This window comes from Fusarium proliferatum (genome assembly GCF_900067095.1).
Source record: "Fusarium proliferatum ET1 genome assembly, contig: FPRO_scaffold011, whole genome shotgun sequence".
NCBI lineage: Eukaryota > Fungi > Ascomycota > Sordariomycetes > Hypocreales > Nectriaceae > Fusarium > Fusarium proliferatum.
In genome coordinates this window covers 450,884-465,581 of record NW_022194800.1, presented here as the reverse complement: position 1 = coordinate 465,581, position 14,698 = coordinate 450,884, and the positions used below count along the sequence as shown (strand labels likewise).

The 14,698-nt window shown below is 47.8% G+C and overlaps 6 protein-coding genes and 1 non-coding gene across 7 annotated transcripts; 4 read left to right on the top strand and 3 right to left on the bottom strand.

Moving 5' to 3' along the window:
- The first annotated feature begins 229 nt into the window (after positions 1 to 229).
- Positions 230 to 303, top strand: tRNA. The gene has a single exon. It is a non-coding gene; the product is annotated as a tRNA-Val (tRNA).
- A 2,265-nt stretch (positions 304 to 2,568) lies between these two features.
- Positions 2,569 to 3,900, bottom strand: FPRO_08342 (uncharacterized protein; the record flags this gene model as incomplete). Its single annotated transcript, XM_031221999.1, has 1 exon — positions 2,569 to 3,900. One exon carries the CDS (start codon positions 3,898 to 3,900, stop codon positions 2,569 to 2,571), a length of 1,332 nt encoding a protein of 443 aa, XP_031087502.1.
- Positions 3,901 to 4,496: 596 nt separating this feature from the next.
- FPRO_08341 (uncharacterized protein) lies at positions 4,497 to 6,137 on the bottom strand (the record flags this gene model as incomplete). Its single annotated transcript, XM_031221998.1, has 2 exons — positions 4,497 to 5,380; positions 5,435 to 6,137. The coding sequence occupies 2 exons, from the start codon at positions 6,135 to 6,137 to the stop codon at positions 4,497 to 4,499; spliced, it is 1,587 nt and encodes a 528-aa protein (XP_031087501.1).
- A 2,086-nt stretch (positions 6,138 to 8,223) lies between these two features.
- On the top strand, positions 8,224 to 9,210 carry FPRO_08340 (uncharacterized protein; the record flags this gene model as incomplete). The annotated part of the gene is made up of 2 exons (XM_031221997.1): positions 8,224 to 8,456; positions 8,514 to 9,210. 2 exons carry the CDS (start codon positions 8,224 to 8,226, stop codon positions 9,208 to 9,210), a joined length of 930 nt encoding a protein of 309 aa, XP_031087500.1.
- An 845-nt stretch (positions 9,211 to 10,055) lies between these two features.
- Positions 10,056 to 10,818, top strand: FPRO_08339 (uncharacterized protein; the record flags this gene model as incomplete). Its single annotated transcript, XM_031221996.1, has 3 exons — positions 10,056 to 10,309; positions 10,378 to 10,498; positions 10,591 to 10,818. 3 exons carry the CDS (start codon positions 10,056 to 10,058, stop codon positions 10,816 to 10,818), a joined length of 603 nt encoding a protein of 200 aa, XP_031087499.1.
- A 315-nt stretch (positions 10,819 to 11,133) lies between these two features.
- On the bottom strand, positions 11,134 to 12,243 carry FPRO_08338 (uncharacterized protein; the record flags this gene model as incomplete). The annotated part of the gene is made up of 1 exon (XM_031221995.1): positions 11,134 to 12,243. The coding sequence occupies one exon, from the start codon at positions 12,241 to 12,243 to the stop codon at positions 11,134 to 11,136; it is 1,110 nt and encodes a 369-aa protein (XP_031087498.1).
- Positions 12,244 to 12,996: 753 nt separating this feature from the next.
- Positions 12,997 to 13,656, top strand: FPRO_08337 (uncharacterized protein; the record flags this gene model as incomplete). Its single annotated transcript, XM_031221994.1, has 1 exon — positions 12,997 to 13,656. The coding sequence occupies one exon, from the start codon at positions 12,997 to 12,999 to the stop codon at positions 13,654 to 13,656; it is 660 nt and encodes a 219-aa protein (XP_031087497.1).
- Positions 13,657 to 14,698: the final 1,042 nt, after the last annotated feature.

Sequence of the window (14,698 nt, the reverse complement as noted above, 5' to 3'; positions counted from 1 at the left end):
GATTTGAGTATTCCTTGTATGGCGAGAATAGATTTCCGCAGTATCTAAAGATTAATTTGACGTTAGTATCAGTTGACGGCGCATTTATTGCATCTGATGTTTATTTGGCCAACATCCTCTTATTGAGTTCAGGGTAATGCCAAAGTCCAGTGCTTGGGCCAACTCAATTCGTGTCGCCAACAGCAGCGTATGAGTTGCTACTCTTTCAATTCTCACATCCAATTAGCTCGGTTCCGTGGTCTAGTTGGTTATGGCATCTCGTTAACACCGAGAAGGTCCCCGGTTCGATCCCGGGCGGAACCACGTTTTTTGCCCATGACTCTCTTTAGTCTTTTCAGTTTGCCAGCCTCAACGTACCGTCTTTTTATTAACTTCTTTTCGTGGCTGCGTCATGGTATTTTGACACAATTGGCCTTGTCTTTTGGCAATAATAGCCTGTAATAACTTCAAGTAGTCACAAGCATGGACGAACAGTATACTGTTTGTTCTTATATATGTCTACCGCCTTTTGCTCCTGAGGCTCTACCCATCGTGGTCTAATAATACGTACCATCGGAGTCGTCTCCACATCCATGACCTTATCGTGATGTCTAGAGAGCCTGCTCTACTGGCTTGGTGTTCTCAGCTTCGACTCCGACTTGGATAGGATCGCAGCTCTCCGGGAGTAGGTAGTGACGACGCCAGGCTTGTTGATGACTAGCTAGCCGTCAAGAATCAGCCGGGTGGCAATGTCGTAGGCCAAACTGACAAACTTGGCCATGACCGAGTAGCTGCTAGCCCCCCCCAAAGAGTTCGAGGGTAGACGTGATCGTGTTCTGGTGCAGGCAATATCAGCTACTATTTCTCTTCAATAAGAACCGATAGATGCTCACTTTAGCTCCGTTCTTCCAATTGAGAACGAACTTGTGTTGAAGCATTACCAGATCTCGCTCACAGGCATGGAAGCTGCATACCTTGTCCAGTTGATCGGAGAGAGTGCCGAGGGGGGAACGGCCACTTCATCTGAGAATAGTCCCATCCACTTGGGGCCGTTGAAGATCTTACCGCGTTATTCGGCAGAGCGAAAACTGCAAGTCCATCTACCTTGGCCAGGAGATCAACCTTAGCGGTAGACGCTGCGCCTGTAAGCTGATGCTGAATGTGTGACATACCCCCCCAGCCAAGTCCAATAGAAACCTTTAATAGAGAAGAGTTGGTATCGTATCTGACTGAACCTCAGATGACGGTGTGAGTTTCAAGGATGACATACGCTTGTTGAAACAGTACGTAATCTCGATTGGGATACGCAGGAAACGAGTACCCATCAAGAACGTGGTATAGAACTGCCCTGCTGATTAGGTCCTTGTCGGAAATCTCAATGACCTTGCCATCTTGAAACAGATAGCACAATTCTGTAGCGAGAGCAAGATGCCGCGTGGCGGCCGAGGAAACTGGGAAATTAGAGGTTACGCAGGGAGGTACATCAGTACAGGGGATAGGCCAACGTACCTCGAAACGCAAAGGGCTGTCAGATACTTCAATGGCATGAATTTCACCACGGTACGAGTGAAACTTCACGAGATATACCGGCCAGAACCTACAGAACAAGCGAGATTGCATCATACCTTTCACCCTGGCTTTAATGGCGTACAGGTGGTAGGCACCAGGATTGACACCAACCTCGTTCAACAAAGTGATGCTAACAGCCTTGGCTTGGTATTCGAGTTCGCGAATGGCAGGAGAATCGTAGCCTACGGTAACAACGCCTGCAATGCTCTTAGTAGCCGATCGAACGATCACTGCATGATGGACAAACGGTACGAGAGGAATGACGAGATCATATTCGGCGACGTGATTGTCAAGCTCCAGTGAAGCGACGCCAAAGGCAACGGCCTTAGCTGAAGCCCTTCAAGCTGCAATACCTTGGAGGGAAGAAAGAGAATGGCAGCCTGATAGTACACAAAGAGTCAGCGTATCAAAGGATGGGGAAGACACTGATCAATTGTGAGACCGTTGTTCTTGTCCTGATGCAGGTAACCAACACATGGGTTTGTAACCATGCCACTTCTCAGAGCAAGAATGTTCTGCTCTGGAATGATGGTAAATTTAGTGCAATACTGGGTAACACCTACGAGAATGTTGATCGACCGAGATGGATGTGCTGGACTTGGGAGGACAGTCGGAGGAGGTATCAAGCTAACATAGGGAAAAGAAAAGCAACAACCTTCATTTAATTGAGGCATCAGATAAGCTATTTCAACAAAGGTGATAACCATAACTTACATACAACAAACTTCAAGAATCCAGCGTCTAAGCATCAAGGGGCTAGGCCCTTGAACTTTTGAGCCCCTTGCGAAGCCAGAAGATAGGCAATTTGGTAGGCCATTCTATGCTGTCAATTGATTCAATTATCTTATCTTCTAACTGTTGTGTCGATGTACTCTCAAGATCTGCATTACTATATGAACTCCATTCCAAAACCGCGAAGAGCACTTCCGGGCACTTCTGATCTTAGTTATGCCAAGTGAATATAAGCTTTCAGCCTTAGGTCTTGGCCATAGAGGACACATGAAGTTCATAGTTTAGATCTTATACACGATGTAAATAATCCCAGACAGCCAATGCATGTACCTTTGTAACGTGGTGAAACTCTGCAATTGACGCTGATTCATCCACAGACGCCACTGGAGAATCATAAATAAAATACTCAGGCTTATTTAGTAGGAAGGACTCACTTGATGCTGGGCTGCAGCCAAAGATATAAGCTGGGATGCCAGCATATCGATAATGCTTACAATCTGATCCGCCCATCGAGGGGATGGGGATAGCAGCATCGGCATCTGGTCGCAGGCTCTTGGCGTTGTCCTTGAGATGGCCAATGATGGGATGATCGATGGCCGAGTAGTTGAAAGGATTACTCGCAGCAGCTTGCTTCTTGATCGTAATGCTCGCGGCCTTGTACTGTAGGGCGATGCCGTCAATCAGGTCCAGCACAGTGTTTTCTCGCATCCCGACTGGCATACGAATATCCAGCTCGAAGGTACATGTTTCTGGGATCATGTTGACTTTGAGGCCGCCCTTCATTGTGCCAACGTTGACGGTCGGTCGAGCAATAATCGTTGTCGTTCCAGGTCCCATTGCTTGATCGACAGCTTGCTTGACCTCTGGCTTTTCCAGATGCCTCTCCATTTCGACTGGTAGATCGACTGGCAGTGCTTCCACAGACTCGATGACCTCATTGATGAAAACGCTGGCTGTTCGGATGGCGCCCTTGCTGAGATGAAGATATGGCCCCAACGCGCCTTTGGTCTTGACAGCACATGTCAATCGTAGCGTTCCCTTTTCTGCGAATCTGATAGTCTCAAGACCACCTGGTTCAGCACATAGCATGAGATCACCGCCCCATCTGTGCTTGTCTTGTTCAATGAGATATTTGGTACCCCATTTCCCACCCGTCTCTTCGTCAGCGACAGCGCAAAGGGCTACACTGCCCGACAGGAGATGGCGACGCTCGTACAAAAATGCATATGCAATGATGAGCGAGGCAGTCCCAGACTTCATGTCTACGACTCCGCGCCCGTGGAGTCTTCCATCGACTATATCGCCCGACCAAGGATCTCGAGACCAGCCGCTACCATCACCAACGGGGAAAACATCGACATGGCCGTTCAGCACGACGCGCGGGCCAGGGCCTTTTCCACCTTGAAAGTCGCTAATTACATTAACTTTGCCATCCCCGTTGACGTCGACGAATTCGTAAGGGATTTTCTTGCTGGATAAATATCCTCCGATGACTGCTGTTGCTTTGATTGTGTCCCCGGGTGGATTTGGGGATGCGGCCTGTACAAACTTTTGGAGAAAGCTGGTTTGGTTGTGTTCATCGGCTGCGAGAGCCTGGAGAAAGGATTGCTTTTGAGGCATGGTCTACAAATGTAATTGATGGATACGAAAGATGGATCGTGTCCGCGTCCCGTTTCGCTTGCGTGGGTTTAAATACAATTCCATTGTCGGTGATCATCGGAGAGTTGTGGAGGCGATGTGATGATTCACGCCGGCTCGGGGTTGTAGAAGCAATAGCTGGGTCAACATTACTAGATTGCCTCTACATAAATTATAACGAACCAAATAAAGCCACTTGGACTCCGATTTAATAATATAGACTCATCAAAATTTCTCAATTTGGTATCATTCTTGTAAATTTCTGCCTTAGGACTGTCTATATCTTCCATTAGCCCCTCTAATGGCGGATTGGATTCGGAGCTGTGATGAGTGCGCCATGGTCTGACATCGATTCACCCGTGCGGGGATGACTGATTTTGAGGCTTGTTCTTCGATACGCCTCAAAGCATGCCACGATGGATGGCAGTCAGGCTGTCATAGCTCATACTGGTACAAGCTCATCGATTGGCAGTCAACACAGAGATGAACAGCGGCAACCGTAGTAGTGAAAAGCCAAGAATGCATTGCTACATATGCTAACAACTATGATACAGGGGTCTTGGTGTTATCTGTAGAACTTAATTAGAATCCTTTTCTGGAACATCACTCGCCCCCTCATGTACGGGCGCACTACCTTCCTGGCCCTTAAGGACCTGCACGCCAGGCTCAAAGGAACCGTCATCGTGGACTGGAGGCCCAGTAAAGTTCTTTCGAGCATAAGCAGCATACCAAACGATGGCAATAGCGGCAAAGCCAGCAAACACAGCAGAAGCGTAGTTCATGGTACCGGGTTCAACAGGGAGAGAAACGGGCATGCAAAAGATGACGATGGAGAAGACGATCCAGACGACGCAAATGCCATTGATGAGAGGGCCAAACTTGCCCAGAGGGTAGGGGGAGTGCTTAACGATCTTTCGGCCTCGCACCATGTTGACAGCGACTGGGACACCATAGGAGGAAGAGAGACAGATGGTAGCGACACCAGTGAAAGAGTTGAAAGCAGCAGAAGAGCCAAAGTAGATGCACCCAAGGATGCAGTCAACAACAGTAGAGAGGATGAGAGCATTGACAGGCATGTCGAGACGGTGGTTGACCTTACTCCAGAGCTTGTATCCGGGAATGGCACCATCTCTGGCGAAAGCATAGGTGCAGCGAGACGCAGCGGTGAGGGCACCAATGCCTGCGAACATAAGAATGCCAAGAATGAGGAAGAGGAGACCGAAGCCACCAGCCGCAGAACCAGTAACAACCTTGAACAGGGTACCGATAGGCTGGGAGTTGGCGACGGAGAGAAGCATCTTGACATCGGGAAGGACGAAGAGAATGGGGATAAGGTAAATAATTCCGGTGACACCAGCGGCAGCGACGGAGAGGACGATGGCCTTGGGGACCTCACGTTCGGGGTTCTGGACTTCTTCACACATGGCAGCGACCATGCCGTAGCCAGTCAGGACATAGGCACCTATTGGTTGGGGATGGTTAGCGGCCGTTTAATTGAAAGGCTTGGCATACGTACCTTGCAGCAGTCCCACGAAGAACGACCAGCCTGTAGGCCAGCCACTTGCCGAAGCATCATAGTGGGTAAAGACGAACTCAGCAGAGCGACGCGACGGCGCCATGACAAGCAACGTGACGATAATGATGATGACACTCGCGCCTGTCCAGTAAATGCAGACCTTGTTGATCAGGTCCAAGTACCGCGAACCAAAGGCGTTGACCAAAGCACAGACAAGCATCACAGCCCAGAAGCACAAGACCGTCTGCCATGTATTCGCGACAAAATCCTCATTGAAGATGGTAATGGCGCTAAGAATAAGCTGCGCACCAGAAAAATTGATCGACAGTGTAACGGTCCAGTTTCCCACGAGCGTGAGCCAGCCATCGACGAAGCTGACGATGGGAGCGTAACGAGGCGTGCTGAGCATGGCGCTCCAGTAGTACACGCCGCCGGCTGTCGGGAACACAGCGCAGATCTCGGCGAGAGAGGCGGCGATGCACATGGAGATGAGCGACACGAGGACCCAGCCCCAGAGGACGGTGACAGCTTGGCCGTTGGTCAAGGTAATGTACATTGTCGTCGAGAGACCGAAGGGGACGGCCATGATGGCGAACGACAGGCCGAGGACGCTCAGCATGCTGAGGTTTCGAGGGAGCTCAGCCTTGTAGCCCAGACGGGCGAGGGCCTGATCGGCGTCGCCGGTTTTGGTGGCAGACTCCATGATGGATGGACAGCAATTACAGATAGAAGAGGCAATTAACAAGTAAAATGTTGTAATGATGTCGCGGTACTGTGTGTACCTTTGCTGTGTTGTCGCGTCAATTATGATCAGGGGAAAGTGGACATTATTATCTTTTTAAAAAAGCAGACGAGAAATGAGAAACAGGAAACGGGCCGTGAGGGGCCTAGACTCGGCGTCCTCCACGATCTAGGTCCTACTTATCTCTGTCCTCAACGGGTTAGTCCATCTGGGGTACACGAGCATTAGTGGCTTGATATTTCGGTCATAATACCGCTGATCCCACGCATCAACGCGGCTACATTCCGCCGTCTGTGCATGTGAGAAGAGCGCGATCGCGGCTATTCATCTTCTCCAAATACGAGCATCGAAAGACTGCAACTTGAGCGATAACAAACCGACTCATCCTCACTTATATCTGATAACAAGGCAGCATCTCCACATGATAAGCATCGAGTCATTTCCCATTTCCCCAGATTGAGCTGATACGGATCCCAGAATCTCCTACGTAAAGACAAGCCCGAACAAGGAATCGTTTGATAGCGACCCCACCAGGAGATAACCGCGCACCGAGCTGACACAGCGCGTCAACTGACTTTACTGGGCAGCACAAGTCAACCAAGATCCTCCGTTAATCTTCTCCGCATTCTACGTTTCGTCGGTAGTTGCCACGCTTGGCCTCTTGCGGAGATATCCCTGTCTGACTCGTGAACTATCGCGTGTCACGCCTCGTGGATGGGCTTGGCGGTTTAGTGATTCAGCCCTTGAGGGGTAACACCATCGTTACAAACTAAGTTGACGTTGCATCCGTTGATTGGATACCGTAAAACACTCTGTGCTATTATAGTTGTGGTGCTGGACTGCTCGTCATAGCTCCCCCAGTCAGCAGTATAGGAGCTCAGCCGCGAGCCGCGCTCTTTATCAAGACGGCATGATAGCTGGAAAATACTCGAATCTGCCATCTGCCGATGCATCCGGCTTGTCATTAGAAGGCGGCGTTTAATTTCCATACTCATCCCCTATAAGGCTTCCCATCGGTAGCACTATCTGCTTTATCAGGGTCACTTCATGGCTCCATTATACCGGGCGCGATCGTGAGGGTGGCGAGGAGCTGCTCCGTGCAGCTTCCTGTACGCGGCTACGATTTGTGAGACTGCTATACTTGACACTGCGGCAGCATCATACAGTGATTGCAAATGTTGAGCCAGCTTTTCTTCGCGGCGATGTCTGATCCTTGACACGTGAAATGATCTGTGCCTGGCGCAGCACAGATGGGCCAAGAATGCATATTGAGGAGAACTACCCAGTAACGATATCCTATATCGTTTATCAACATGAAATCGCCTATAGTTTGACACTGACCCCTTCGTGTCGCCTAGCATAATAGACAAGCCCTTCCTGTTAACGTCACGTTCACTTGCAGCGTTGGGGGTAGCAGGAGAAGAACCTGTCTTTATCAAGAAAACACGAGACTAACCGTGCCATCTTCACAAGGTGCAATACAACAATACCACAAGACAGAGTGTATAAAGGATAATAAAGGAACGTGACACAGGGTTTGGGGGCAACTTCTGTCGTTTCATTCCGTTCATACCACGCTTCTTCAGCCATCATTCTCGTTACAGCTAAGGCGGTAAAGACTATGAATGTCGACTTACACAATTTACTTCCTCGCGGTTTTTATTGCTCCAGGGTGTAGAAATCATATAGTTTGCCTATAGCATGGGCTGAACTGGTATCCATCCTTCCATCCATACTTCACCTAACCAAGAACAAGATAGCCCTCCTTATATGGGTAAGATGTGATTAGATTGACCTATTACTAGCTATTACTAGCATAATAGTCAACTTTATTATCGAGACGCAGGGCATTTAAGAGAAAATATTTCATATCAAATGGAATTCATGGCTATATTGGAGTCTACTTAAGCATCAAGTAAGCTTACATCATACCCCAATGTAGAGTATAAATTACCTTTAGGTCAGATCTTGTTCCCCAACCAACCACCTACTCGCATCTCACTTATCGAACTTCATACTACTTTATGCAATTCTTTCATCTTTAAAAATGTCTGTTCTTCCAACTGTAGCAATCGCCGGTGCGACTGGTAATCTCGGTGCCAAAGTTACTGAGGGGTTTCTCCAACAGCCATTTCGTGATAGGTTCCATGACATCATAGTCCTAGCACGCTCTCGTTCACCCAAGGCCGAGAATCTTGTAAAAAACGGCGCATCATTGCGTCTATATACCGAGGAGAACTTGCAAGAGGCACTAGCTGGGGTCGATATCCTAATAAACACGTACGTTTACCTCAGATTGACTGTGACAAGGCTGACACATCTCTTTCTTATATACAGTGTAGGCCCTAGTGGTCATCACTTCAAAGAGACCCTTCTTCGCAGCATTCCTGGTTCCGGCGTCAAGCTCTATTTTCCATCCGAGTTTGGTGTCGATCATTATGTGCACGACTTTTCACATGAAGAATGGGATGCTAAGAAGGCGCATTTCCAGCTTGCATCAGAGCTCATCTCCGACATAAGCATATGTCGCGTTTATGCAGGCTTATTCCTCGAGGACTCAATTGGTCCGTGGTTTGGCTTCGATACAAAAAATGGCAGATACAAGGCCGTTGGGGATACCGCGCAGAAGACCTCGTACACAAGCATGTACGACGTTGGCAAGGCGCTCGCTATACTCGCAAGCCACCCAGTCGGCACCATACCTCCTGAGGTACACCTCAGTGGTGACAGCAAGTCTATGACTGAGATAGCAGAGATTATGGAAGAGAGCGGGGCTGGCCGTATCCAAGTGACGAGTGTGCCGCTTGAAACCTATAAGGCTAATGTCCTAGCGAAGCCATCGCCGACGCCAGAGCGATACCTGCGGTTCTTGATGGGTGAGGGCAAGATACACCACTCTACTGATGGGATAGGTAATCAGAATGATATAGTGCAGGTAGCAGGGGACCTATCGACTTGGATGTCAATGTCTCAATTGGCAAAGGAGTCGCATGGAAGGCCCTGGGCTGAAGCAGAATGGGAGCTGGATAACTAGTGACAGATTTGGATATTGAAAGTGAGATCCTATCAGACGCTTCTGGTTCAGGGTAGCATATCACTATCGCAGATGGCATGACTTGATTAGATTATAGTCTGAAGATCGATAATGCCGAAGAGAATGCCACTTCCGCTTTTCGCACCCCAGGCCAGCCCCCATGTGACATTGATCAGACTTGATTCCAGTCAGTATTTAGTGACGAGATCCGACTGCAATTAGTATCAATCAGGAACGTGAACATTCTAGACTTTGTTGACTCCATCATCGAGGCATTTTTGTGACGCGAAGGAATACTCTGCCGCAAACTAGTATTACACCGATTGAGCTCGAGTGACTTTAAATCTGCAATTACATGGATGAGTATTGAATAGTTGAACGGCGGCCGCTGCATATGCGTTTAGATTAGATATCTAGATGATATATGAAGAGCCTTCAGCCGCATCATGAAGGACCTTTTGACCCTTGAGCTGGCTAGCGGCTTTTGCGGGTTCATTTCAGCCAATCCCATCACATGGATGTTGTGTATGATTGGCCCTTCACACGAGGCGGATAAGACGGCATGGCACTCTACGCATTGAGATGGCAAGGTTGGAATCTACCGAGATCTTTTGTCTTTTTGTCCCCGATGAGATGGGAGTCATGAGGCACAACTGTATTGCTCTAACCTCACTTTAGTAATTCTATCTCTGTGCCTCTTGAATACTATTCTTCAAGGACAACAACAAGAAATATAAAAGCCTTCAGTTTGTCACTCATGAATATTGAATTCCTGTCACTCACCTCTTTCAGTCTCAGACTCTTCCTTTACTAAAACCTCCTATACCTCAAAATATCTTTTCATCATGAAGTCTACAACCACCATCCTTCTTCTGCAGTCTGTTGCTGCTTGCGCGGGATTCACAATGCCAGAGAAATTGCCCAATGGTGTATACAGTGTCCATGTCAACGATCAAGGCCTTGAAGTCTACGAAGGACTCACAGTTGACCACTCTACAACCGTGACTCCAAAAGCACCTTCATCTGAGCTGGAAGCTCGTCAATGGAAAGATGAGGGTGGATGGGACCGAAGTCAACCGGAGATGTACTGTGGATGCGGGTATGTACAAACATTGACATCTTCGTCTCAGTCGAGTGCATGGTTAACCTATTTTTTACCTATTTAAGTCTTTCTATGAACCATGGAAATTGCGATACAGCAGTCGACATGCTTAAAGCACAGTTTCGTGACTCCGACGGCGGCGTGGGTGAGGTTACTCAGGCTTGGTATTCCATTTGGGGTGATGTGGTGAGTTGTTTTCGTTGCCCGTCCTTGGATACATTTGTACTCAAGTAGGACGGGACATGTCTTTCCCCGACTATTTACTTACACTGGAATAGGTTGCATTCTGTTGTACTGATGGTCAGTATCCGATGAGTGCCACCAATTACGCCGGTCTTCTTGAGCGTATCACCGATAGATGTGGCTGGTATGTACCAGGAACTTTGGTACCATCTTCCATCGGGTTTGATACGATCGGTTGTGGCTACATGAACTATTCTCCTGGCCTCGACTTCTGTGGCGCTTCAGACACTGGCAGATTCATGGGTGATAAGGGACGTTGCTAAGCCTGAGCATGTTCACCGGTCATAGAATTGGCTATAGGAGCCCTGCCCTAGTTATACTATCAATTATTAAACCCACTGTTTCCTTTTTCCTTTCACTGCCGAGTCCGTATCTCTAGCTTATATATTGATATTGACTAGACGAAAAGACCCTTACATGTATTCCTACGCTCTGTTTTGCTTGGGAAAACGAGGACGAAAGGAATTATGATCACAAAGATTATAACTTGATGGAATTGGTTATAAATTGGGTCGATAGTTCAGATATATTTTAATTCTGAGTTTCTTCTACAAGACTTATTTCTTGAAATCATCATTCTAACCAGGTTTTGTTTTTTCTCTGTCTCCGACTTCATCGAAAGCCACGTCGACCTTTTGCTTCTGAGTCTTGCGATTATCTTCCGGCACTGTAATAGAACTTTGAGCTGAGCTGACATGTGTAGAATTCCCATCGCTTGGATGGCGCTCAAGCTCAGTTTCTACAAGCCACGGATACTGCGTGAGTCCTTCGCTTCCCATAAGTGCCGCATTGACGAACAGGGTCTTCCCAGGAGCCAGTTGCTCTTCATCGCCCTGGCAGTAACTAGCGATACAACATCTTTGAGACTTGTATCGCTCCAATCTGTTTAATCGAGCTTTATTGTCTTCCAGAGACTCCCATTTGGTCTCCTGCAAGCGCGGCAGACTCTCGACAACCCGCGACTTTGCATTGTCGATGTCGCTGAAATGGGATGGAACTTCTGAGATCTGGGGCCTCCAAGAAACGATCTTTGCACCCCAACTGCTGTGGACATGACCGAAACAGCGAATTCGGGGCTGTGCTTTTGCAATAGCAGAGAATAGTTGAGGGCAGCCGATTCGTTGCCTTTCTGGCGTCATATCCATTATGCCATGCGGTGGGCCATGTATCACCACAACGTCGATCCCTCTTGGAATAGCAAATTCATGGGCCCCATTGTACTGAAAGCCCCAATCCGTGCTTCCGGATGTTGTAGGAGTATATGGACTGGCATAAATATTCATGAAGGCGCCATTCTGGAGACGAATCTCATGCGTTCCTTCGTCGATGAATATGATACCATGGCCTGCTTCCATGAGCAGGCTCTTAACCTCGCCGTAGTCTCCGTACCCATCTTTGATGCTTTTCTCGAGGTCCTCTTGTGCTACTCTGCTTGCTTCTGCAATCTTATTTCTGAAGACCCCGTCGTCAAGAGAGAAGTCATGATTTCCTGCAATAACAATCTTGGGGGCATCGATTTCCTTGAGAAGTTGAATTGCTTCTCGGAAGCCTTCCAGCTTAGAATCTTCCGTGAGATCACCGCAATGAATGACAAGGTCGACTGGTGCGAGGGGTTTCCTATTCTCCTCGAAGCGTAATCCATGAGTATCTGACAGGATAAGAATCCTTGTCTTGATGAGAGAGGACATCTTTCAGGTCCGATTTTGTAAGGTATTGAGGTTTTTAGAGAGACAAGATAGTAAATGGTAAGTGTGGAACATTTCAATGAGTATAAATGCACGAATAAATGCACGATTAGGCTGGTATCTAGGTATATGAATTTGGCGGAAGAAGTTTATTTAGTGTTTTGAGCTTACCAATGAACCCATAGGTGCATATCAAGATAAACTTCCAAGAATGAGTTTCAGCCATGAGCCTAATTCCGAAACTTTACAGATAGGATCTACTTTATGGCGAAATAGAAAAATCATGTTGTTTGTTGCATCAATGAACGTCTACGGCTAGCACGTGTAGAGGCTAGGGGAGGAAAGAAAACTCAGGATCTTGACCCTAAGCCATGAAAATATTTAGGTATATTCAGCCTTAGCTTAGGAGACTCTTTGCTAAGTTTATTTTAACATCTTTTATCAAGGTATGGTACTTTCTCGCTCTCTGAGAGTAGGTTAGCCATCTTGACCAAAGAAAGTATGTCAGAGAGAACGCACCATACCAAGTTCTGTGTGAGATATAAGTTTTCTCAACTGCAAATCACAGTGCCATGCAAGTACTTTCGACAAACTTTATGCTGAAGGTTGCCTGCGCCCGAGGACCTATATAAGGGCATGAAGTAGTCTTCTTTCTACTACATAAATATCTTCTTCTTTTATCACCATTCACCAGAGACTCCCTTTCACCTAATCGTGACCACCGATTTCAGAAATCTTGAACCGACGACAGACAACATGGGCCTTTTTGACTTCATACACCGAACTTTGCCTCCCGCGTACCCTGATGCTCCTCCTCCTTCCTACCAAGATGTTGCAGCACCTAGGTCATGGAAGGTTCATCTGAAGTTTGGATCTGATCCCGACCTTTTGAAGAGGGCAACCCCGCAGGTGAACCTGACCATCGGCTGGCAAGCCCACCTCATACTTAACACGTCAGATATCGTCAGCTTAATGAGGGAAGGGCTGTACGTGTCTCAGAAGAATGTCATTGTGGAGGAGAGCTGCTTGGCCCTACGTCCCCACGAGCAGGAGCACAAGACCTATTATCATGACCGTCATTTTGCTCTTACCGGCCCCAATTGGAAAGGGAATTTAGTGGTTACTACGTTCAGTGGCCCTATTGCAACTAACTTCCGCGTGGAGCACCTTTCAGCAGATAAAGTGTTTCACTGTGATGCATCGGATGTTTCTAAGACGCCGCAGTGCTGGGCATACTATTTTATGATAGATAGACCTCACGTCAACGCAAATTACATTTTGGACGACACTCCTTTGGAAGGCTTATGGCCGTGGCCTCGGAAAGAACCTAGCCCCCAAGGAATGGAAAATGAATGGAAAAGGAAAGGGAACAGGAGGGAACTGAGGAAGGCGATATGCTCGACCTGCTCTGAATAAACCTGTCGAGCTGCATGAATTGGAAAGGACGCACTTGCTCTTTTGATAGACACCAATATACTTAAACTCGAACTCGCCGTTCTGCCTCTTCTTTTTCCTTTTCTCTTCTTCAGAAACATCATCATGAACAAATTGTATGTCTACCTTGAACTCTACCCAGCTCTGTTTCACAGCCTCCTCACCGCTTTAATTCACAGATCACCACTCTGATTTACAGATCACCACTCTGATTTACAGATCACCACTCTGATTTACAGATCACCACTCTGATTCACAGATCACCACTCTGATTCACAGATCACCACTCTGATTCACAGATCACCACTGTGATTCACTGTGCTAACTTATATACCTAGTCTACTATACGAATTCAAATTCTCTTTCCGGGGCCAACAGCCCGACCCCGAAGCTGCCCACCTCAACCCCCGGTCAAATTCCCCCCTCCCCAAAGATACGTCTCCTCCCGCCGGTCAGGGTCAGGCCGCCAATGCCGCGGCGGATCCCCCGCAGGTGCCCGCCCCTCCGTAAGTCAACACCTATCGTTTGATCCAAGGAGATGCTAATCGCCCTGCCTCATTTAGTAGCTCAGCGGGAGCACCCCGGAGGTCCACCGACGGCAGGCAAGAATCAACGGCCTCGACCGCCCCTGGCAGCGGGAGTCCTGAGACGTGGGGAGGGGGTATGACATTAAACACGGGTTGGGCTGGGGTTGTGGCAGTCTTCGGGGTGGTGCTGTTGGTCACCGGATATATATTTATCCAAGCGGTAAAGGTGTTTCATACATCTTTATAAACATCAATATAACAGCGTCATGACACCATTCTATCATTCGTTTGCGACTAAATCTCTCCTTCCCTTACCTAAGTTAAGTGAAGACTAGGTAAGTTTAGAGTATCTTGGAAAGCCTTAGACCAGCTTAGGTAAGTAAAGACTGAGGGAGGTAAGTTTAGAATATCTTTAGAGAGCTTTAGAGTAGTAGGTTTCAGTATGTGGATCGTAGCAGATTGCTTGTCGTCACATCCTCTATCCAAGACAGTAATGG